Source organism: Athene noctua, chromosome 1 (genome assembly GCF_965140245.1).
Source record: "Athene noctua chromosome 1, bAthNoc1.hap1.1, whole genome shotgun sequence".
Classification (NCBI taxonomy): Eukaryota; Metazoa; Chordata; class Aves; order Strigiformes; family Strigidae; genus Athene; species Athene noctua.
Window position 1 is genome coordinate 237,099,787 of NC_134037.1, and position 23,007 is coordinate 237,122,793.

The 23,007-nt window shown below is 39.3% G+C and overlaps 1 protein-coding gene across 1 annotated transcript in view; it reads right to left on the reverse strand.

The window, feature by feature from the left end:
- FREM2 (FRAS1 related extracellular matrix 2) overlaps positions 1-23,007 on the reverse strand; it is a 146,809-nt gene that overhangs the window by 31,465 nt on the left and 92,337 nt on the right. The window contains exons 7-9 of the mRNA XM_074913776.1: positions 6,711-6,860; positions 4,558-4,767; positions 4,080-4,277 (exon numbers count right to left, since the gene is read on the reverse strand). Coding sequence (XP_074769877.1) covers positions 4,080-4,277; positions 4,558-4,767; positions 6,711-6,860 — 558 coding nt within the window. The remainder of the gene's footprint in view (positions 1-4,079; positions 4,278-4,557; positions 4,768-6,710; positions 6,861-23,007) is intronic.

The window sequence follows — 23,007 nt, forward strand, 5'->3', positions numbered from 1 at the left end:
CTATCACCTTAAATATGCTTTAAAGTTGCAAAATGCTCAGTTTGAGCACTCACAAATCAATGTGTCCAGACTTACTACATGTTCAGAGGCTCTGGGAAAAAGGCCTTGCTTTAGGCAGCAATAGTTACAAGTGGTGTGCAAGAGTGTCTGGGTCCCAGTGTCAGTCTTATCATGAGAATGACTCCTACATCCCTGACAAAAGGAACAACAGAGGATATGAGAGAGATTAAGTCAATTTACAGTATTTTGTCATCATTATACATGCATACATGATCAAGCCTCTTCAAGATGAAGAGCCAGACCAGGATGTTGACCGTGTTAATTTTCTGAGGTTGTTTTTTTCCCCCTATAGAAAATAAAGTATCCATTAGGAGGAGAAAACAAAACAAAAAACAAAACGCATCCTGTTCATTGTTACACAGGAACTGTGAAAACTCTACTGAAACTGCTGCATACTAAACATGCCTAAGAAGCTTATGGAAACAAGATATGTTCTTAAAAGGCCTCTTTCCTACTTTGTCTTCACAGAGAAATGGTAGAGCAACACTCAAAAAAAGAGGAAAGTCACTTCCTAAAGGGCACAGATCCAGTTGGACTCACCTTCCCAGTTGCACAGAAGTAATGGCAAAGGTATAGACTACGTGACAGCACTAAAATCTGAGGTCAGATCTACATAAAGAAATATGAATGGTGTAATTTCTGTGATAAGGGCATATCAAGGATTTCATGTCGATGACAGAACTTCTTTAGGGCTTATAAAAATTATGTGTGTGTAAACTTAAGAGAGTAAAAGACTAAACTGTCTTCTGCACAAATAGAAAGAATCAGGCAATATTATTACAAGGTAGTAACATCTGATTTATTTGTATTTCATCTCTGATGGAAAATATTAAGTACCTGATATTGGTGAACTGTCTGAGGAAAGCCTTGGTGGGAAAAAAAAAATCAAACAGAAATTAGAGGGCTATATCCCTACTGAAAGATCTATTACTCATTTCAGTCAAGTCAAAACTATCTACCAGAAATCTGCTTAACAAAGAGCAGAGCTTCTGAATAGACAGAGCAGAGCTTCTGGGACAGACAAGGAAGGAGAGGCGGTGGGTAGGCTCTGTATGTTAGGGACAGTTATGATTGCTTTGAGTACAGGTGTAGTGAAGACAGGGTGGAGTGTCTTTGTGTTAGAATCAGGGGGAAGGCCAACAGGGCAGATGTTGTAGTGGAAGTCTACTATAGGCAACCCACCCAGGACAGAGAGGTGGATGAAATATTCTATAGGCATTTAGGTGAAATCTCATGATTGCTTGCCCTTGTTCTTGTGGGAGACTTTAACTTCCCAGACAGCTGCTGGAAATACAACACAGCAGAGCAGGACCAGTCCCGGAGATTCCTGGAATGTGTGGCAGATAACTTCCTGACGCAACTAGTGAGAGAACCAACCAGAGAAGGTGCCCTGCTGGACCTGCTTCTTGTGAATAGAGAAGGACTGGTGGATGATGTGGCGGTTGGAGGCCAACTAGGGCACAGAGATCATGAAATAATAGAGTTCTCTATTCCTAGAGAGGCCAGGAGAGGGGGAAGCAGAACTGACAGCCTGGACTTCCAAAGGGCTGGCTTTGTCTTGTTGGGCATCTTGACAGGATCCCTTGGGAGACAATCTTGAAGGGTATAGGGGCCCAGGAAGTCTGGGCTCTCTTTAACAAGGAAGTGTTAATGGCTCAGGAGTAGGCGGTCCCCAGGTGCTGTAAGAGAAGATGGCAACAGCGACCACCCTGGCTAAACAGGGAGCTTTGGCTACAACTCAAGGAGAAAAGGAGAGTTTAGAGCTTTTGGAAGAAGGGGCTAGCCACTCACAGTGATTAGAAAGATGCTGTGAGGCTACGCAGGGCAGAAATCAGGAGGTCTAAAGCCCAGTTGGAAATTAATCTGGCTTCAACCATCAAAGACAACAAGAAATGTTTCTATAAGTATGTGAGCAGCAAAGAAAAGACCAGGGAGAGTCTCCATCCCCTGCTAGATGCAGAAGGAAATATGGTAACTAGTGATGAGGCAAAGGCTGAGGTGCTTAATGCCTTCTTTGCCTCAGTCTTTAATATCAAGACTAGCTGTATTGAGGGAACCCAGCCTCCTCAGCCAGAAGAGGGAGTACAACACCCCCTGCATTCCAGGAGGAGACAGTCAGTGACCTGCTGCATCACACAGACACACACAAGTCTATGGGACTGGATGGGATACACCTGAGGGTGCTGAAGGATCTGGCTGGGGTGCTCACCAAGCCTCTTGCCATCATTCACCAGCAGTCCTGGCTGACCGAGGAGGTCCCAACAGATTGGAAATTGGCCAATGTGATGCCCATCTATAAGAAAGGTCGGAGGGATGATCTGGGAAATTACAGGCCTGTCAGCTTGACTTTGGTGACTGGGAAGCTGATGGAGCAGCTCATCCTGAGTACCACCATACAACACATGCGGGACAACCAGATGCTCAGGCCCAGTCAGCATGGGTTTATGAAAGGCAGGTCCTGCATGACAAACCTGATCTCCTTCTATGACAGAGCGACCTGCTTATTGGATGACGGAAAGGCTGTGGATGTTGTTTACCTTGACTTTTGCAAGGCCTTTGACACCGTTTCTCACAGCATTCTCTTTGCAAAACTGATTGCTTCTGGCTTGGATGGGCACACTCTTTGCTGGGTAAAGAACTGTCTGGATGGCCGGGCCCAAAGAGTTGTGGTGAACGGAGTTAAATCCCGTTGGCGGCCGGTCACGAGTGGTGTCCCCCAGGGCTCGGTTTTGGGGCCACTCCTGTTTAACATCTTTATTGATGATCTGAACGAGGGGATTGAGTGCACCCTCAGTCAGTTTGCAGGTGACCCCCAGTTGGGTGGGAGTGTTGATCTGCTCGAGGGTAGGGAGGCTCTGCAGAGAGATCTGGACAGGCTGGAGCCATGGGCTGAGGCCAACTGGAGGAGTTTCAATGAGGCCAAATGCCGGGGGCTGCCCTTGGGCCACAACAACCCCCAACAGCACTACAGGCTTGGGGAGGAGTGGCTGGAGAGCTGCCAGTCACAGAGGGACCTGGGGGTGGTGATTGACAGCTGGCTGAACAGGAGCCAGCAGTGTGCCCAGGTGGCCAAGAAGGCCAATGGCATCCTGGCTTGTGTCAGCAATAGCGTGGCCAGCAGGGACAGGGAAGGGATCTGACCCCTGTACTCGGCACTGGTGAGGCCGCCCCTCGATTCCTGTGTTCAGTTTTGGGCCCCTCCCTACAAAAAGGACATTGAATGACTTGAGCGTGTCCAGAGAAGGGCAACGGAGCTGGTGCAGGGTCTGGAGCACAGGTCGTAGGAGGAGCAGCTGAGGGATCTGGGGGTGTTTAGTCTGGAGAAGAGGAGGCTGAGGGGAGACCTCATCGCCCTCTACAGCTCCCTGAAAGGAGGGTGCAGAGAGCTGGGGATGAGTCTAACCAAGTAACAAGAGACAGGACAAGAGGTAATGGCCTCAAGTTGCACCAGGGAAGGTTTAGACTAGATATTAGGAAGCATTCCTTTCCATAAGGGGTTGTTAGGCGTTGGAATGGGCTGCTCAGGGCAGTGGTGGTGTCTCCATCCCTGGAGGTGTTTAAGAGTTGGGTTGACATAGCGCTGAGGGATATGGTGTAGTTGGGAACTGTCAGTGTTAGGTTAATGGTTGGACTGGATGATCTTCTTTTCCAACCTAGACGATTCCGTGATTCTGTGAAGTGTCCTTTCTGACAGCAGGTTTGTACTTCTATTACTGTGTTATGCTGAAACTGCTTTTGCTATCAAAAAGATTCTGGCACTGAGGCTGAACCTATATGAAGATATATCCCTTTGGTTCCTACTGATTATTCCTCTAGGTCAGAAGTGAAGTGAAAAGAGCAACATAATTTCTGTGCACTCTCTCCATTGCGTATGGAAAAAGTTTGGTTTTCCAGAGTGGTCTTTTTTTGCCACTACTTTATGAGAAGACACAATTAAAACAAAACAAAACAAACAAACAAAATAAAGCAAAACAAAACATGGTAGACTAAAGGCTTCTAAAATAAGATCAAGAGCTTACCAGGAAGGAAAGTGATGATGGAACTGTCAGTATTAGGACGTTCTTCAAAGTCCATCATTACCTGAGCTGAACCTTGCCTTGTATAGCATCTCACAGTGGATGTGTATTGGATATCCCCACTCCTATATATCACTGCAGAAATCTGTCCATCATTTTCATTGCCTGAGTATACAGATTCTTTAAACTGCATCTTAGGCACTGGGAAAAAACAAAACAAAACAAACCATAAAAAGCATGTGTAAAGTATAATTGCAAAAGTTATCATATCTTCTCTCCACTATTTCAAATTTAGTTATGCTACATTGAACCAGATGTAAAACATAAGCAGCCAGACATCAAATGACTTAACACATCATCTGTAGCTGAAATGTGTAGATTCACTGGCTTTGGTGTGATTCAAAAGGACATGTGATATTTGTTTATTGCAGTCACCCATCTCCTGCATAAATGTGAAAAAGTAAAAAAAGTTATTACTCACAATCAGATACTGAGTCATTAATGAAGATGGTGGCCTTGCTGGGTTCTCCAAGGGCAGCATTTATGGGCATCCTTAGCACAAGCTCAAACTTCTCAGTTCCTTCTAACACTGGCTGTCCAAGGTCATCCAGAATTACCACACGGAATGTCTGCATATTGACTCCAGGGGAAAAATCCAAATTACGACTGATGCCCACATAATCTACTCCAGCTACCAATGGAAAAAAATAATTAATAAATAGCATTACATGTAATGAAAAATAAAAATATATATATAACTAGGCAGTTAATTATAGATAAACCTATTTTTTCTTTAAATATAATGTTGAATCTTGCCAAATTCTGGCAGTCATGTAAAGCAAAAATATCTTTTGACCATTTAAGCTGGACTATACAATAAAACAAGTCAATACTAAGATACTTTTTGTTTACTGATTCAAGTCACAAATTGGGGCTGATTCTGTTCTGTTGTAAACCAACAGTTATTCCACTAAAACTAATAAAGTTTCTTTTAAGTGAGAAATGAAAGCAAGCAAAAAGCTTTGAGAGAGACTCTGGAGATGAAGCAAAGTCTTTTGGAAAGAAATTTCATATTATTCTGTAACAAAGATGGAAGTTCTGAGGCTAATGTAAAAAGGGAAGGAGAAAATGCCAGTGAGCTGACTGTAAGGAAGAACTGCTGTTCATAGGTGTTGTGTAAAACAGAATGAATGAAAACCAAAAGAATCAAATTCTGCTCAGACCATGTCAGGTGAGGTCTGGCACCTAAATGTTAAAGACAGACTGATTTGGGTTTGGCTTGCTTTTATCTTTTGTTTTGTTTTAAGCAAGGCAAGACAATCCATAACAAACTCACGAGAAGAAAGCAAACAAAACAAGATACTAAAACATGACACTCTATCTCAGAACCAAAGCATTAAAGGCATCTAGGACTTGAGTGAATGACTGAGTTTTAATGTTCATTTTTAGGGATAATGAGCAGCAGAAGTGTTGAAACAAACCTGTGGGAGAAACAGTTTCACTGAAATTGAAATAAGGTTTGGAATTCTGTGACTTTGACAAAATTAGCAAGATTAAAGGCCCATCAGATGGGCAGTTGCCTAGTGTCCCTGATGCTCTACCCCAGAGCTAAGCCACTAAACCAGGATGCCAGGACTGGCAGCTCAGCACAGCAGATCTATTGCTTCACTGTGTAAGACCAAGAACAGGTTCTTGTCTTTACAGGCAGCCAGCCATGTCAGAGCTTTCAGGCTGTGATCAACAGACTAGAGAACACAAGAACTTTGCCATTCCCAGTTTTGAATTCTAGAGGTCCTGGCACAACGAATTAAGATTCTTACTGTAACGATTAAGGATTTTTTTTTTCCCCCAGAAATAAAATAACTTAAATATTCAGCATGAGATAAAGACATCAGATCATATAAAGCAAGTTCAGAAATGAAGTAATAATTTTCTTTCCAGGCTTCATAATTTTCTTTTTAAGGAGAAATATTCTATTTATCTTATATATTAGGTATGATAGGATATATATATAGGATGTTTAGATATTCCTGAAATAACAGTAAAGTTTTACACAATTTTGCCTCACTGAAAATTAGCTGAAAGATAAACTCTGCTGTCCAGTTACGCCCAGGATAAGCATCTAAGTAAGACAATTTTTATGCCGTCTGTGCATGAATGTCTTAGTTTTAAGCACTGTGGTCTGTGAAAAAAAAAAAAAAAAAAAAAAAAGTACACTAACACTTGAACACTTGATTCTGCAGACAGAGGTTCTGTCAAAGCATCACTGAATCACACAGCTGTAGCAATCCTCTAGCTGAATGGGATAGTAGGTAATTTCTCATTGCCTACAGTAAAAATGAGAGGAGCAAACTCTGCATGCCCAGAGTATGCTGTTGAGGCAGTTATCGACTCCCTTTGTGGGACAGTATTTTATATGAGGATTTGAGGGCTTTTCTCTTAGTGCTGTACTTCACAGTTGCTCCTACTCCTGTTTCAAGGGAAATTCTGTAACTACTTAATTTGTTCTAAGAAGAAAGATCTGCTAAGAGACATATACATTTCGTCTTATGTAGTTGAATCTATATCAAGACCAAACGTACTAGCCTTTGTTGTTAATATGTATTATGACTTTAGAGCAAAACAGTAACTTACCCTCTGCAGTTCCTGGTTCAGATTTGCGAGACCTCACTGTTACAGAGGCAGCTTTAGACAGATCAGTTCCAGTCCTCCACACACGTACCTCAATATAGCCAGCACTCTCATCAACACAGTATTCATCATTTCCAAAGTAGAATGCTGGTTCTGGTGAAAGAGAAATAATGCCCATAAATGTTTCTTTACCTTATGTTGAAGGTAACAAGAGAGCATAAAATCCACATTGGACAACGGAGAGCACTTCACTCTTCTCAGTAAGTGAAATAAAGCATTTTTTTTAATGTTTAGAATTTTTCTAGGTATTTTTGGCTTATTTTCAAGTATTGGTTTGCCTGTTTTGGGATAGCTATTGTTATATCAGCACTGTGCTCTTTTTGTTGCCTCTTACATTTTCAACTTTTTGTGTCAGCAGGTATGAATCTGTGTGCAAAACCAAATGTGTTATCTCATTAAACTTATTTGAGCTGAGTCCTGTGCACAAGCCAGAAAATTCCTTGCATTTTTCACTTTGGTACAAACAGATAAAGGTGAATATAGATAATGAAACCTTAACATGAATGTTCTCACAGATTCCTGTTGCTAAAAGCAGACTGGAACATGATCTATAACTGGAGCTGCTTTTGGAAATGTTTTCCAGCTAACCAAAGGGGCAAATACTTAATTTTAGTTCCCCCGCATGTAGCATTTAAAACAAAATCAATCTTATTTCATGTAAACTGGAATGTGAATAGTCTTTTATCTTAATATTTAAGTTCCACAGTTTATAAGAAAGAAGAACAAAAAGCAAAGGAGGTTAAGTGTTATCCCACTTAATAGACATATTGTTTATTCTCATTTTTTCCTCCCTTTTTCAGTTTTTCTAGCCACAGCAGTTTCACAAAATAGACAGGCTTAAAAACATAGCCCAGCTTCATTCTGGATGTATATCAGTTCCCCTTTTCTACTCCTTCCATTCCTGTTTCAAACATGTAAGCGTAAACATGCACAGCCAGTGCCCCAGTTTTCCCACTGCAAAGAAGAAATACCTACCTTCCCCAAAGGTTGGGATGTAATCTGAAGACCTACACAAATTCTCTTTGCATCTTATCACAGCTTTTTTTATGTTGCCTAGTAAGAATTTATTGTAGTCATGAGGTTACAATATCACAAATATGCTTGAAAATACCATACAGCATATGGCCAACTTGAATTATGTTAACAAAGATCATAGCAATTAATCAGTGGCAGTATGAATACTTCCCCATTATCAAGCATAGAAAGAAATAAAAAATTCAAAGGAAATGACTGGAAAAGTTTATGGTTCTACAGAGCTATGCCTAGCATACAGAAAACATTCAACTTAACCCAAAGGAGGAGAGATAATACTTTTTAATTGTAAGTGGAAGTTGGGTCTATCATTCCATGATTCAGACAAATTTTCTTAAGATTATGTGTATGTTGCAAAACCTATGACTTTTGTTACAATAGAACAAATGTTTTAGAATTGCAGAACTCGCTTTGGACTAGAACTGAGCTCAACAAAGCCAAATATTGTGAGGACATTGTATTTTGAAGGTTTTGGAGAGGCTTGTAGGATAACCAGACAAAATACCTATGTTTTTCCAAAGTACCTGAGGACAATCTGACTGACTACACAGTGCATCACAACAATTTCCTCTGTGGTAGATTGCTTATTTATTTTTATAGAAAAATGGACAACATAAAATAGGAATTTAATTAAAAATAGTCAGAAGTAACATAAAGTAAATACTAAGTTATTACTAAGCCAAAACTTCATCTGAGAAGGCAGCAATTAGTAAGTATTTTGGAATTGCAGTCAAGAATTAAATTGGAAGTTTTGAAGAAAAGAATTTTCTCTTTTGCTTTCAAGATTTTTCCTGTATTTTACAACTTATTAAGAATGAAGCAAACAAACAAACCCCCTTACTATTCCACATTAGTGAAACAAATGCAGCTGCCTCTCTACTTATATGCTAAAACTAAAATCATGGGTTGTAACAAATTGATGGAACTGAATGTATTTACTGAAAAACAGTGAAGATACATAGACCTCCTTGAGCATTACCAAGGTCATCAAGCTTTACAAGATGAAAGACAAACTTGGAAAATGTCTAACTTTGATAGATGAAAAGGCTTTCAGTTCCAATTTAATTTTTTTTATTCAACATTATGTGTATTTAAATGTGTGTGCGTTTGTGTGCACAGACAGACACACATCAATCTTACATTATTTGCCTATAGGGACTGGGTTATCAGTAGTTGCACTTATATTTGTGACTGTGAAGCTCTTATCTGAAATATTTTTAATAGGTAAAGACATATACTATCTAAACTTTTTTGTATAACTACTATTAACTTTGATGAGATTTCTGTTTACAGGGATACTGCAGAACTGGATATTAGATACATACAATGCTCTAACATTCTCAAGATGGACAAAGACTTATCCAGCCTCTAGAGGATAAAAATACAGAATGCCTACTAAGACCAAATGGTTATGAATGTGCCAACTGCCATTAAAGGCAGTTAAAAATATTATCAAATCTAATACATGTCATTTCTTAAACAAGTATTTTTAAAGTTTAGAACACTTCCACAAGACTAATCTCATTCTTACAATCCTGTTCTTGCTATATTAAGGCCCAAGTAGTTCCGGAATTAGATCTGGACTTGGCTGCACCTCATTTTAAGCACTTCAGTGAGAGGTACTCGCATTCACAGCCTGCTTGCTCTCAGTCTGCGAAGACAAAGAGAGGCCCTCCAGGAGGTTTCCCAGCATGAGCATACAGCAGAGGTGGAATGGCTCACTCACTGCAGTGAGAAAAAACAGATCTGGAAGCATTCCCTTCTATTCACTGACTACACAGGGAACTTAGATGATCTGACTTAAACTAGGTGGAAGATATAAAATAAAATACTGTTCCTTTCTTATACTGTTATCCTAATGCTTGCTTTAGTGCTGCTGAAGAAGAATCCTCATACACTGTTTGTTCCTGTAGTCAGAGCCAAACATAAAAATGCCTAAACCCTCACTTAGCTTGCCTTGTATTCCAGAGTGCGTTTTTCACACTTTTTGAGGCATGTATCTTCAATGAAAGACACATTCTGCATGGTTACCCATCCTAGGAAACAAATCCTTACAAATGTTTTGTAAATTCATTTCCTGTAAGCCGTGTTAGTAGCTCCCCAGGGGAAGTAGCAAAGCCAAGCTACTAACAGGGAAAGCATTGTATTTCTCAGGTCATGGCTGGAAAACACTGCTCAATAACTGCAGGCTCACTTACAGCACATCTTTAATCTAGTAATCACTCTGAAGAGTGACCGCTGCAAATTTAATAGTTCCTTTTACAGAACTAAGAGGAAGTTTTTTTGTTCAGACACACAGATTTCACTGGCATGAAGTTACAATAATCAGAGGAGAAAGGTTAGGAGCTTTAGTCCCAGGTTTCTTGGCACAGAAATGAAACCTTTGTCTTGCCTTTGTACTTACACAGTCATGAGCGTATATCAACTACAGCACTAGTCAGTCATCAAGCAGGAAAACACACTTCTCATGCTGTTAGAAGTAGTTCTGTCTTTCAACATATATCAGAAAATCGATGTGATAGCACAGAAATATTTATTTCCAAGGTGGCTTTTGTTTTTAAAATGATATCCTTACAATATGCTTTAGAGGGACACGGCAAAAGATTAGGTTGGTTGTAAGGTATGTAAGGTGCCACAATCAGTTTGGGCTGCCAGTGCAAATAGTACGAAAGGCAAGATAGTTAGGACAAACACAAAAGAACAGACTCTTCTGTACTGACACCTTGATAAACCTTAATACTAAAGTGATTTTCAGTGATATATGTTTCCAGTGAGAGAGAGATATATACATATATATTCTCAGGAGGCGAGAAATAATAGAAGAAAACAGACCTGCCACTCTAACATATTTAGATACAGGAACTAGGAGAAGCAGTCATTACAACTGAACTCATGGTTGATCATTTTCTAGTGGTGTTAAGTCATTTATTGCTAAAAGCTTTTGCCTTCATTCTTTCCACGCACAGTACAAACAAGGCTATGATGTGAACACTGTGAGATGCCAGAGCTACCAGAGCTAGAATGTGGTAATGGGGAAGGTGAAAAACAATGCTTTGTAAGCCTACTAGCCTGTTCTGGTACAGTCTAGACATGCTAGTGCAATGCTGAGTCCAGAGTAATGAGCCCTGATGGTTGATACAGCTAATTAGCTCGGACAAATGACAGATAATGTAGCCAGATTTCCTCTGGAGCTATTCTGGCTCACACCCAGACAAGGTATATGTCCCTACACAGTCCTTACTTGCAGTTCATTATCACAGCTAGCATTAAATGACTGAGCTGCTGAGTCTGTAACACAAGAGACTCCACCCTTCTGAATGTGAAGTGGGTGAGTTGTAGGTAGACCGGTTAAGAACAAGATTTCCATTAAATTTGAGAAGGAATGGGCATTTACTGCTTAATAGCAGTAAAAGTCAACTTCTGTAATCTCTCCCATATATGCATGTTAATGGAAGTAAAAGAAAAGCTCAGGAAAACTGTCCATTGCAAAAAGATTATATTGTGATACTATAAAAGAGAACTTTAACATATGAAACTAGGTAGCACCATTCTACAGCTATTTACACATACTTTAAACTATGCAAGCAACTGAGCTGGCATTTAGCACAATGAATTTAATTTGCCAAGTCATTTATTTTTGCTGAATGATACAGAAACAGGGGTCAAGATTACAGTCAGAGCTCGGTTCTGGAGCAGGTATCAATTCTGCAAATGCCAATAGCTTTTTATTTGATGTGGTGAAAACAGGTTACTTTTCAAATTCATGTGTTGTAATCTTAACAGCTTTCATCTTAACACTGTTGTGATAGCTTTTCCAATCAAAAAGTAAATTCACCTCACAATCAAAATTACTGTTTGCAGCCAAACTGCCACACACATTGTCTCAAGCAAATAATGTCTGCATTTCTACTTGTCTCAACAGCCCATTTCTGTCTAGCAACTTCCAATGATTTCTTAAAGGATACTGCAAACGTTATAACAGGTAAAAGGACAGACCCAAATTAATTCAACCTTTACCAAACCCAGTTCTATTTTGCAAGAAAAACACACATTTTTTTAAATCTACAAAGGCAATGCCATACATTGACTGGACTAGTTCACTGAATTACCCTCATTTTAAGCAACTTATGCTCATAATTTCAGTAGAGTAACACAGTGTGAATTGAGATCAATAACTTCTACAAACAACATTATATATGATTCACTTTAATTTATGATACCTACTAATTCAGTATAGACCTTTACATTTTAAGTCATTCTTTATGTTAAAATGCATCCATGCTTCAGTTTCTCTATACACAGTACCATCACAAGCAGCACCTGCCTAGCAGGCTTGGAATCCACATCTAACCTCTCTGCTACATGAATAAGTACGACTCAAATGTGAGCAAAGTAGCACAGTAAAGGGAGCAGACTAGAGGCCTAGCTGCAAGACAGAACAGCAGTAAGATAGTTACAGTGATACCCCATCTCCGGTCAGCTACTCCTTCCTTCTTGTCAGTCACATCCCTGCTGCAAGGACAACCTGCAGCATACTTTGCAGCCTGAAGAACTGGACTAATAATGGTGATTTTGCTTAATGTCAGGTTGCAATTTATAATGGTTCAGTAATAACTAGATGAGCTACAGAGTATGCCTGAACCACAGAGAGTAAAGACATCTGAATGTATGAAGCCATGATGTAGCTCAAAACTCATTCAAGATGTGTGTCTTTAAAATGAAGATTATTTTTCCAACAATTAATTAACTACAAGATGGTAATGAACAGTCTTAAATTGTCTCCCAGCTGTAACTGGCATTTTCAGGAGACAGGTTAATGTGTGAGGTTGACTATTATGTGACCTTCTCTTGAAAGCAATTAATTTACCTTTGTTGGTTTGCTGAAAAACATCATTACCTTTCCAAAATACCAAATTCATATATATGTGAACTAACATATACATGAAAAGATTTATCTGCAGTATTGTTATGATCCCCACACACACCCTCAGGATGTAACCTACAGACCCTGATATCACTGGAACTATCACAGGTGTCAGAGGAGCTTTTCCTATGTTCAGAGTCTGAGGACAGGGCCAAAAGATTTTTCCTGTTAAATCAAGCTTCAGTCACTTGCCCAACCTATTCCATAATCCACATAATTGGCTCATATACCAATGTAAATAAAAATATAAAGACTAATAGCTGAAGATACAAACACTTTGGAATTTGGGGACACACCCAAACACGATGGTATTGCCTGCAGCAACCATCTGACTTTCATATTCCTTTTTCCTACTGGCTAGACCTCCCACAGAGCATGAAATCAACTCAGAATCTTCTACATGTTCTATTTTTTCAAAAAGAATAGATTATTTTTATGTAAGAGGCGCAGGAAATGGCATCAGTAACAAATTCTCAATGAATTGATGAAACAGAGGCAGGCAGATAAATGGGAAGGCTTGGCAGTAGTATTTAAATATACCACACACAAGGTACCTCACAAGGAGGCCAAGTATATAGGAGCTCACAGTCAGTGATTCATACATGAGATAACAAATGAGGACTCCTACAAACAGAATTGGTAGGAGAAGCTGAGCAGCATTTTAGAAATCAGGCTACATAAAGATATAGCATTTAGCCATTTCTAAATATGTTTTTCACATTTTAATTGAGTAATTATTTTACCACTGGACCTTGCAGAAAAAGCTGTCTGTAGAAAGGGTCTGAGTGTAGTAAGTATGTTTGCAAAACTAAAGATTTTCTGAAGAATGTTTTCAGCTTTTCTCTTCCAAATTGTGTTACTCACACATACACTCATATCAAGAAACACAACCACAAAATTGCATTAGCTTACTTTATGAATGCTTTTTTTATACTATCTTGAAACATGACCCTGATCTTTAAGATTTTAAAGCCCAAAGTGATAGTGATGACAAATGTTTTCTCCCCAGTTGAGATTTCCACTGGTTGGCGAGTAGTATTAGTAGGCTTTTGAATGATAAAAAAGCATTTTGTTGTTTGGTAATGGAGCTGATAGGAAGATGGCGAGGAAATTGTGGAGTCTCAATAGCAAAGACAGAAATTCTGGACCTTCATAAAAGTAACCAAACGCATGCTGAAAATGGGTGAGTTCCTTATACAATAAAAGCCATTAAACTTTGAGAAAAATGTATTCAAAAAGCCAAAATAAATCCAAATGTGCATTTTCTGAGATTAATTTTTACAGAATCACAGAATGGTTTGGGTCAGAAATGACCTTTAAAGATCATCTAGTCCAACCCCCCTGCCACGCACAGGTTACACAAAACTCCATCCAACCTGACCTTGAACACGTCCAGTGATGGGGCATCCACAGCTTCCCTGGGCAACCTGTACCAGTGTCTCATCACCCTAATCCTAAAAATTTCTTCCTTACATCCAATCTAAATCTATGCTCTTTCAGTTTAAAACCATTGCCCCTTGTCTTGTCACTTCAGGCCCTGGTAAAAAGTCTCTCTCTGCCTTTCTTATAAGCTCCCTTTATATATTGAAAGGCTGCAATAAGGTGTTTCTGGAGCCTTCTCTTCTCTGGGCTGAACAGCCTTATCTCTCTCAGACCTTCTTCATAGGAAAGGCATTCTAGCCCTCTGATCATTTTGGGGCCCTCCTCTGGACCCACTCTAACAGATTCATGTCTTTCTTGTGCTGAGAACCCTAAAGCTGGATGCAGTACTCCAGGTGGGGTCTCATAAGAGCAGTGTAGAGGGGGCGAATCACCTCCCTTGACCCCAGGACACGGTTGGCTTTCTGGGATGTGAGTGCACACTGCTGGCTCATGCCCAGTTTTTCATTGACCGGTATCCTCAAGTCCTTCTGTGCAGGGAAGGATATGATTCATGCCCTAGTCTGTATTGATATTGAGGATTGCCCCCAGTCAGGTACAGAACCTTGCACTTGGCCTTGCTGAACTTCATGAGGTTTTCATGGGCCCACTCTGCAAGTCTGACAAGGCCCCTCTGGATGTCATCCCTTCCCTCAAGCCTGTCAACTGTACCACTCAAATTGGTGTCATCTGCAAACTTGCTGAGGGCACACTAAATCCCACTGTCTATGTTTTTGATGAAGATATTTAATAGTATTGGTCCCAGTACGGATCCTTGAGGAACACCATTCATTAGTGGTTTCTGTTTGGACATTGAAACATTAAGTGTAATTCTTTGGATGTGGTGACCCAGCTAATTTATTCCCCAGCTAATGGTCTGTCCATCAAACTTGTATCTCTCCAATTTAGAGGTAAGAATGTTGGGGGGGCTATGTCAAAGGCCTTGAAGAAGTCTAGGTAGATGAAATCTGTAGCACTTTGTTTGTTCACTGATGCAGTCACTCCATCACAGAAGGCCACTAAATTAATGAGACATGATTTGCCTTTGGTGAAGCCATGTTGACTGTCTCTAATCACTTCCCTGTCTTTCGTGTGTTTCTACATATCTTCAGAAGTATCTGTTCCATGATTGTAACAGGCACAGAGGTGAAGCTGTTAAATTAATTTAACCAAATGAATTACAAAACTGAATCTTATCAAAGCAAAAAATGCGTTAGGTTTCATTGAATAATAAATGAAGAAGGAGGGAGGCACTATTATTATAAATATCATTACTACAAATGGTGCATAGAAGAGGAATAGTACAACCAAGAAATGTAAAATACTTTTCCAGGTGGCTGTTGGTAACACCACCATTTCATTAAACTTATTCTAGATTTAACAGAACATATCAATTTTCTACAGTTCATGTAATTTCCTACCTTCTACTTATCAACCATTTTATGTGCTTTGAGTACAAAACTGAAAAGTTGTTTTATATATTTCAACACTCTCCTAGAACACTATAGTTCACATAGAAATGTAATAATGCATATGTAAGCTAACCATTTAATGATCTGCATTAGTGAAGTCTTACAGCTATGCTGCCCCACCAGCTGAGTTCTCTGTTGTAAAGGAGCCATCCGAAATAGATGTGACAAAGTACTGACTGGAGGTCATGCTCTGTCCTCCTTTCCTATCAAACGAGACGAGATTATAAGGTTGGACTACATACCTAGGTATTAAGCAGCTAAGTGAAAATGACATTAAACCAACAGCTGTAGTTCACATCTAATACATGAGTGTGTGCCTGCAGATGCACACATATAATAAACTGTCAAGCAACAGATAATGCTAGAAAAGCATAAATGCTTTTCTAAAGCATAAACGTGCCTGGTAGACTCTATAGAATGTCCTACTGTAAAATATGACAATTTATTTCTGTGGTAGACAGCAAACAGGGACCTTCCAAAATCTTTAAGGTTATCATAATAAATTGAACATTTTTCACTCTGTTGAAATGGTGATAATAAGAAACCATAAGTAAAGAAAACTGGGAGTATAACATGTCATAAATTGGCTGTCTTCCACATTTTCCCTTGATTAGTTGCCAATCTGGCCACCTGCCACAGACTGGGGAAAGGGGAGGGGTCACATAGATATTTTACCTAATGAGAAGACAAAAGAAGTTAAAAGCTGCACAGAAGTGCCAGAGGCATCAGACCCACAGGCACTGTAAAAACAGAAAAGGGAGAAAGTGTTCAAAGATGGTTGTACAGAGGACAAAAGAACAACTAGTTCATTATCTTAGTCATCTCCAGAGAACGGTGAAGGATACTTGGCCAAATCATGACTCCAGTCCATAATATAATGTTGGGCATGCTCTGTCTGTAGTGTTCAGGTTGTAACTAAAATTGGAGAAATAGAATAGCAGATATTAACTACCAAGATCAACCAACGACCCATTCAGCTTAAGGTTATGGCACAACTATTGTCAAAAAGAAAATGACATTTGATTGCTTGCCTCAAAGGCCAGTGGAAATCGGGAGATTCCAGATAGCCTTATGAGATAAGGATGTCTCTCTCACAAACTGTGTTACTATTATTTTTAATAATAATTATCATCAGCTGGAAATTTGTCTCAGTATACACACTGAAAGTTAGCTGATACTGTGAGCCTACTGGGACATTGCAAAGCATATATTTATAATGTATCATTGCAGTGGTGACTTTCTGCCTCTTTTCAGGCTACTGGTAGTAAAATTACTACTCCAAGCAATTTGGACAAGTGCTAGTGAATACTGATTTCCAGAGCATGATCTAAGGATTTCCAAAGTTTAAATAACTGTAGGGGAAGTGACAGCCTGTGTTTTAAAGAAATCTACAGAAGACTAAAGAATTAATCTGTTCTGTATGACCTTTCACATTGGCTTTCTGCATTATCATACCATCATCCTCCACCATCCTCATTATCTCATACATACTCAGCTGTAAAATATTCCCAGACAGTGCTGTCCTCTATCATGTGGATAATAGGAGTGACTGATTCTGTTGAGTAGGTATAAAGAAAATGGCAAGCAAACCTCCAACATAAACCTGAGTCCTTTGCTTTCCCAGCCTTGATATAGCAATGTCAAGAAGTCTGAACAGCTGCTTGCCCATCTAATGTGAATGAAGTGGAACAAATGTATTTAATGTACTTCCTGCTGTGAACAGCATGAGGCTTCAACAATTCCACTAAGGCAAGATGCCTGTTTGTCAGCCTGGTTATAAGGCTGTGTGCTCTTATGGCAACATTAAGTACAGTAGCATAGAATTAAAATCGCATGGGAAGACAGCCACTGACAAAAAAACTTGAAGCAAACAAAATAATTGTAAGCATTCTCCTATTAACTGCAAACTTCTAGATCTGCACTCTGCATTCATCACACCACTTCTCTTCTGATTTCCAAATGTGATTACAAACCAAGAATCTAGAATTTGTCCACAACACAAAACAAAGTCAAAAATAATCTGAATCAGGAGCCTGGCAATCAAAATACCTGACTATGAGAGAGCAGCACTTTGACTGCAAGCCTTGTTATAAGGATTAAAGCATTCTGTATCATCAGACTAGTTGCACACAACACAGCAATACTGTTAGTCTTGGAACCAAATTACAGGTTCCTCATTCCCAGATGAATACCAACAAAAGAGTTTGATCTCATTTTTTCTATATATATGTGAAATGATTTCAGAGCCACAGCTTCAGTTGGAAAACAGAGATTGCTTCCAGGCTGATCTATCTTAGTTGCTAAATGTTTGGGGATTAAGGCATTTCCACAGAAGACTGGGGTCAGAGGGTTTTCAGGGTTTGAGACTAAACTCCAGGACTCCTCTCTCCAAGGGGAATGAAAAGTACACATTAACCTTATCTTCCTTTTCTGAGATGCATAATATTGATCTATTATGTAAACTGCCTCCTCCAAATGAGCTTTATGCTGAACTCTGTGCTCTCCATGCAGGACAGGTATGTCCTGAGCCAATCAACTGACCTCAAATTCTTCAGGGATTTCTGTTCATCCCCCGATCGTTGAGATGCATGAAGACAAGTAGTTCAGCCCACCAATTCTGGCTAGATTTAGTAACACAAGTTCACATTTGTATGGAAAATGGCACTCAAGATTTTATCTGGAATATCTAAATACCTACTGAAACACTCTTCAGCATTAATTTCTTCACCCCAAAAGTGGATGATTTGCATACGACTTTCCCCTGAATGCTTTTCTTCCAGTGGTTCATGGTTAGTAACGATCACTCTGACTCAAACAGATCAATGTTTTTATTTTTTAGTGCTTAAACTGTAGTGACATGTGTAACTTTGAATCCGAGATTTCCATCCTCGCTGTGTATTCCATTAACATCATCCTTGTCTTCTTTTCTATGTCTCCCAACTTCAGCACCTATCAGAAAAAATCCCTTCCAAATTAATAAATGTCCCAACAGCAGCACTAATTTTAAAATTACCCTTCAAAATATATAAATATACCTGTGCATGTTCTATATACTAATTTTTTTTTTCAGATTTTATTTTGGCATACAGCACATCTGTATAATCCTCAGTCAAAGTATTTAGTTGCCAGCAATTTCTTTAATATACTCTGGTTCACTAGAAAGTTGAGCACACCTCTTACTTTTTGTTTATTCCCATGATTGCATAGCAACTCAGCTATTTTAGTTAGACCCTAAGGGCCTTCTCTAGAAATAAAAGAAGAAAAGACTTTGATGGTAGGTACTGAAGGTGAATATTTCCTAATTAACTCGCATTGAATGCCAGAGGAGATAAGGTACTGTTGCTAGTGCTGACTTGTCTTCCATCTGAAAGATCTTATGTAGTATTATTAAACTTTGACCTTTGCTGTTTGTATCTTTTGACCTGAAGAAGTCAATGCATAATGTTAATCCAGTCACAGTACTTAGAGAAATCACAACCTAATGACAGGCTGTGACAAGAAACTTTGTTAAGTAGAAAATTAATTTAAACAAACTACGAGAAAAAAATATCAGTAGATGTGAAGTAAATAGACTAAAATGGACTACAGAATTTAGTATGATAACATTACTATAGCTCATAGGCTATTATATATGTGCTAAAGCTTTTATCCACCTCTATCTTTGGCATTTTCTGAATTAAATTTTATTGTTAAAAGCTAAAGAAAACACTTTTTATTTCACATAGCATACTGTTTTAATTTATTAAAATTAATTCTGTGCTCTGCAAACAATAATAAACAATGCTACTTAAAATCCCCTGCTTATTAATGCAGAATTTCAAACATGACAGCCAGGGTGTTAAATTGCTTACACATTACAGAAATATGTGTGTATATACACAATCTGAAATAAGCATGCATATATATATTTATATGTGTGTGTGAATACATAAATAAATATGTAATGTATAACTTGTAATTTATCTACTCTCTAGTCTGTATTCTGCTTTTTATAGAACAGGCAGCACAGCAGATCTGAGATGAAACAAAATGCATATAGACTTTTCTGTTACCATGCATTATGGTATTGTGCAAAACAAAAGCAGGTGGTAGAAAACTTTACTGGTGAGCGAATTGTCAGTAAGTTTTTGAATACTCTGGATTTTTTTGTGGGAGCACTTTCACTGATACAGAAAGCAAAAAAGGAGTTCTGTCACACTACTTCCAATATGACGTATGCAATGTTTTGTGTGCAGAAAGACAAGTGAATGTTTGTTAAAAAAGAGCCAAACCTATCTTTCAAAGCCCCCTTATCTTTCAATATCCAAAATATTGTTTACTCCTACATAATGAAAATGGTTTATTCTAATGTCCCAAACACTTTCCCAACTTTCTTAATAAATCTCCTAACATTATTATTATTAGCCAACAGTAAAAAAACAGTAAAAAAACCAGTTAAAAAAACAGTTAAAAAAAACTGTTTAAAAGTTTGTAACATCGAGGCTCATAAATGCAGGAAATATTATACTTAAAACTAAACAGTAGGATACAAACCAAATTACTTCTCATGTTTTCTAATGACAGTGTTAAAAGAAAGGAGACTTCTTCTTAACTTCTGTAATATCTCATTCATGGGAGTTTCATACAGTGTTCTATACTATGTTGTGATTGATTAACTTTCAGCATTTCTTATTCAAAGTCGCTCTAGGTTACTGTTAAAATGATAGTATAAGCCTATGAATGACAGTATCTTATTTTAAGTGCAGTATAAAAGAAGTGTTCCCTCCCAGGCACTGAGGTTCCCACTGAAGTTAAATGCTCTCATTTCAGCTCATCTCTGTTTTAAATGGTCTCTTTGAGGAACATTCTCCCCATCCCAAACTTTGTGTATACAGTTTAAGCAGTCAGACCACCTTCCAAAGCCGGGTAATCAGCTTCTTCATGGATATATTATTTTATAGCTACTCTCCCAATATTCTATGGTCTGCTATCTACGAACTGTAAAGTTAATGTATTCATCCAAATTATTAAAAAAATCAATTTTTTGTAAAAAATCTACACAAATAAACTTGTATTTGCAATCACAGCATAGTCAGATAAACATACTTCTATTTCACCTTGCATTTGATATATGATCTGTTACTTTACAAGAAGTATTTCAAGCTGTTGTATTCATTAATGCTATATGATTACCCAAATGCTCCACAGAGAAAACAAAGTCACCTCTGTCACAGGATTACACCTGAGAACTTTCAGGCAGAGTATTTACGATGCAATTAGATGGGTGTAAACTTCCTGCCTTTAAGAGCTGCCTTTTATATCCTTAACTAGAGAGAAATCACTGTGCTGATAATAACCAGCTATCTTGGCATCAGACTTTCACAGAGTACTGTGTAATTCTTCACATTAGTCTTTAGGAAATATGACAGTGTCACAATAGATGATTTATGGCCTCATAGAGAGGAGTAAAACAGCTTATCAGTATTGCTTTCACAGAATTTACAGTTGAGATGCCAGCCTCTAAACTCCATGAATAAATGAAGGCAAAGTACCAGGAAACCTTTTTGCTACTACTCCTAGAAAGACAGTTGCCACACCAATGACAGGGACACTGAAGGAGAGGCTTGAGGCCCATTAATATTTACATGTATTTTCAAAAGCATTTGGTGATACACTGTGCTAATTTCACTCTTCCTTAGTCACAGACCTCTCTAATCACCACCAGAAATGTCCCTTTCAATGCAGTGTATCAAAGCTACTGACCACTTGAACAAAGGACATAATTCTGTCTGTACTTCCTTACTGAGGTGATTTCTAAAGCAACATTACTGTCTTCTGATTTGCTTTATTAAAAAGACAAAGGAAGCATACATGGACACTTCAAATTTAAATGCAGAATCAAATCAGAAGGAATATAGCTTGCCTCTTAGAAGATGCTAGATGGCTTCTGGTCCATCAGGGCTTCTAATATGGCCTTTTGGAGCATAAAGCAATGGGTCTGAAGGCTTTGTAGACACAGCCTCAGAATCACACATGTAAGGGTGCCCATGCATAGTGACATTTTGGATTACATATGTTATTGGATAAAATGGAAACGTGCATCTCCTCCTTCTCAATAACTGCTCATGAGATTATCTCAAGCCATAAAATATCAATCCTAAATCATATCACAGAATCATTGAATGTTTTGGGTTGGAAGGGACCTTAAAGATCATCTAGTTCCAACCTCCATGCCATGGGCAGGGACACCTTCCACTAGACCAGGTTGCTCAAAGTCCCGTCCAACCTGGCCTTGAACACTGCCAGGGAGGGGGCAGCCACAACCTCTCTGGGCAACCTGTGCCAGTGTCTCACCACTCTCACTGTAAAGAATTTCTTCCTTCTATCTAATCTAAATCTACCCTTTTTCAGTTTAAAACCGTACTCCTCATCCTGTCACTACACTCCCTGATAAAGAGTCCCTCCCTATCTTTCCTGTAGCCCCCTTTAAGTACTGGAAGGCTGCTATAAGGTCTCCCTGGAGCCTTCTCTTCTCCACGCTGAACAACCCCGACACTCTCAGCCTGTCCTCATAAGGGAGGTGCTCCAACCCCCCGATCATCTTTGTGGCTCTCCTCTGCACCTGCTCAAGCAAGTCCATGTCCTTCTTATGCTGGGGGCCCCAGAGCTGAACACAGTACTCCAGGTGGGTCTCACAAGAGCAGAGTCATGCTGGTCATGCTTCTTTTGATGCAGCCCAGGATACGGTTGGCTTTCTGGGCTGCACACACACATTGTTGAGCTTGCCAATCAACACCCCCAAGTCTCTCTCCACAGGGCTGCTCTCAATCCACTCATCGCCCAGCCTGTATTTGTGGTTGAGATTGTCTCGCCCTACGTCCAGGACCTTGCCTTTGGCCTTGTTGAACTTCATGAGGTTGCTCCACGATCGTGCCAGGCACAGAGGTGAGACTGACTCGCCTGTAGTTCCCCAGGTCTTCTTTTTTTTCCTTTTTAAAAATGGGGGTTATGTTTTCCCTTTTCCAGTCAGTAGGAACTTCACCAGACCACCACAACTTTTTAAATATGGTGTATGGTGGCTTACCAACTTCATCCACCAGTTCCCTCAGGCTCCATGGATGCATCTCATCAGGTCCCATGGACTTGTGCACCTTCAGGTTCCTTAAATGGTCTTGAACCTATCTTCTCCTGCAGTGGGCAGTTCTTCATTCTCCCGGTCCCCGCCTTTGTCTTCTGTGTCTTGGGCGGTGAGGCTGGAGCATTTGTTGGTGAAGACTGATGCAAAAAAGTCATTGACTACCTCAGTCTTCTCCACATCCTGGAGAACCAGGTGTCCCATTGCCTTCCGGAGAGGGCCCACATTTTCCCTAGTCTTCCTTCTATCACTGATATACCTATAGAAGCTTTTCTCATT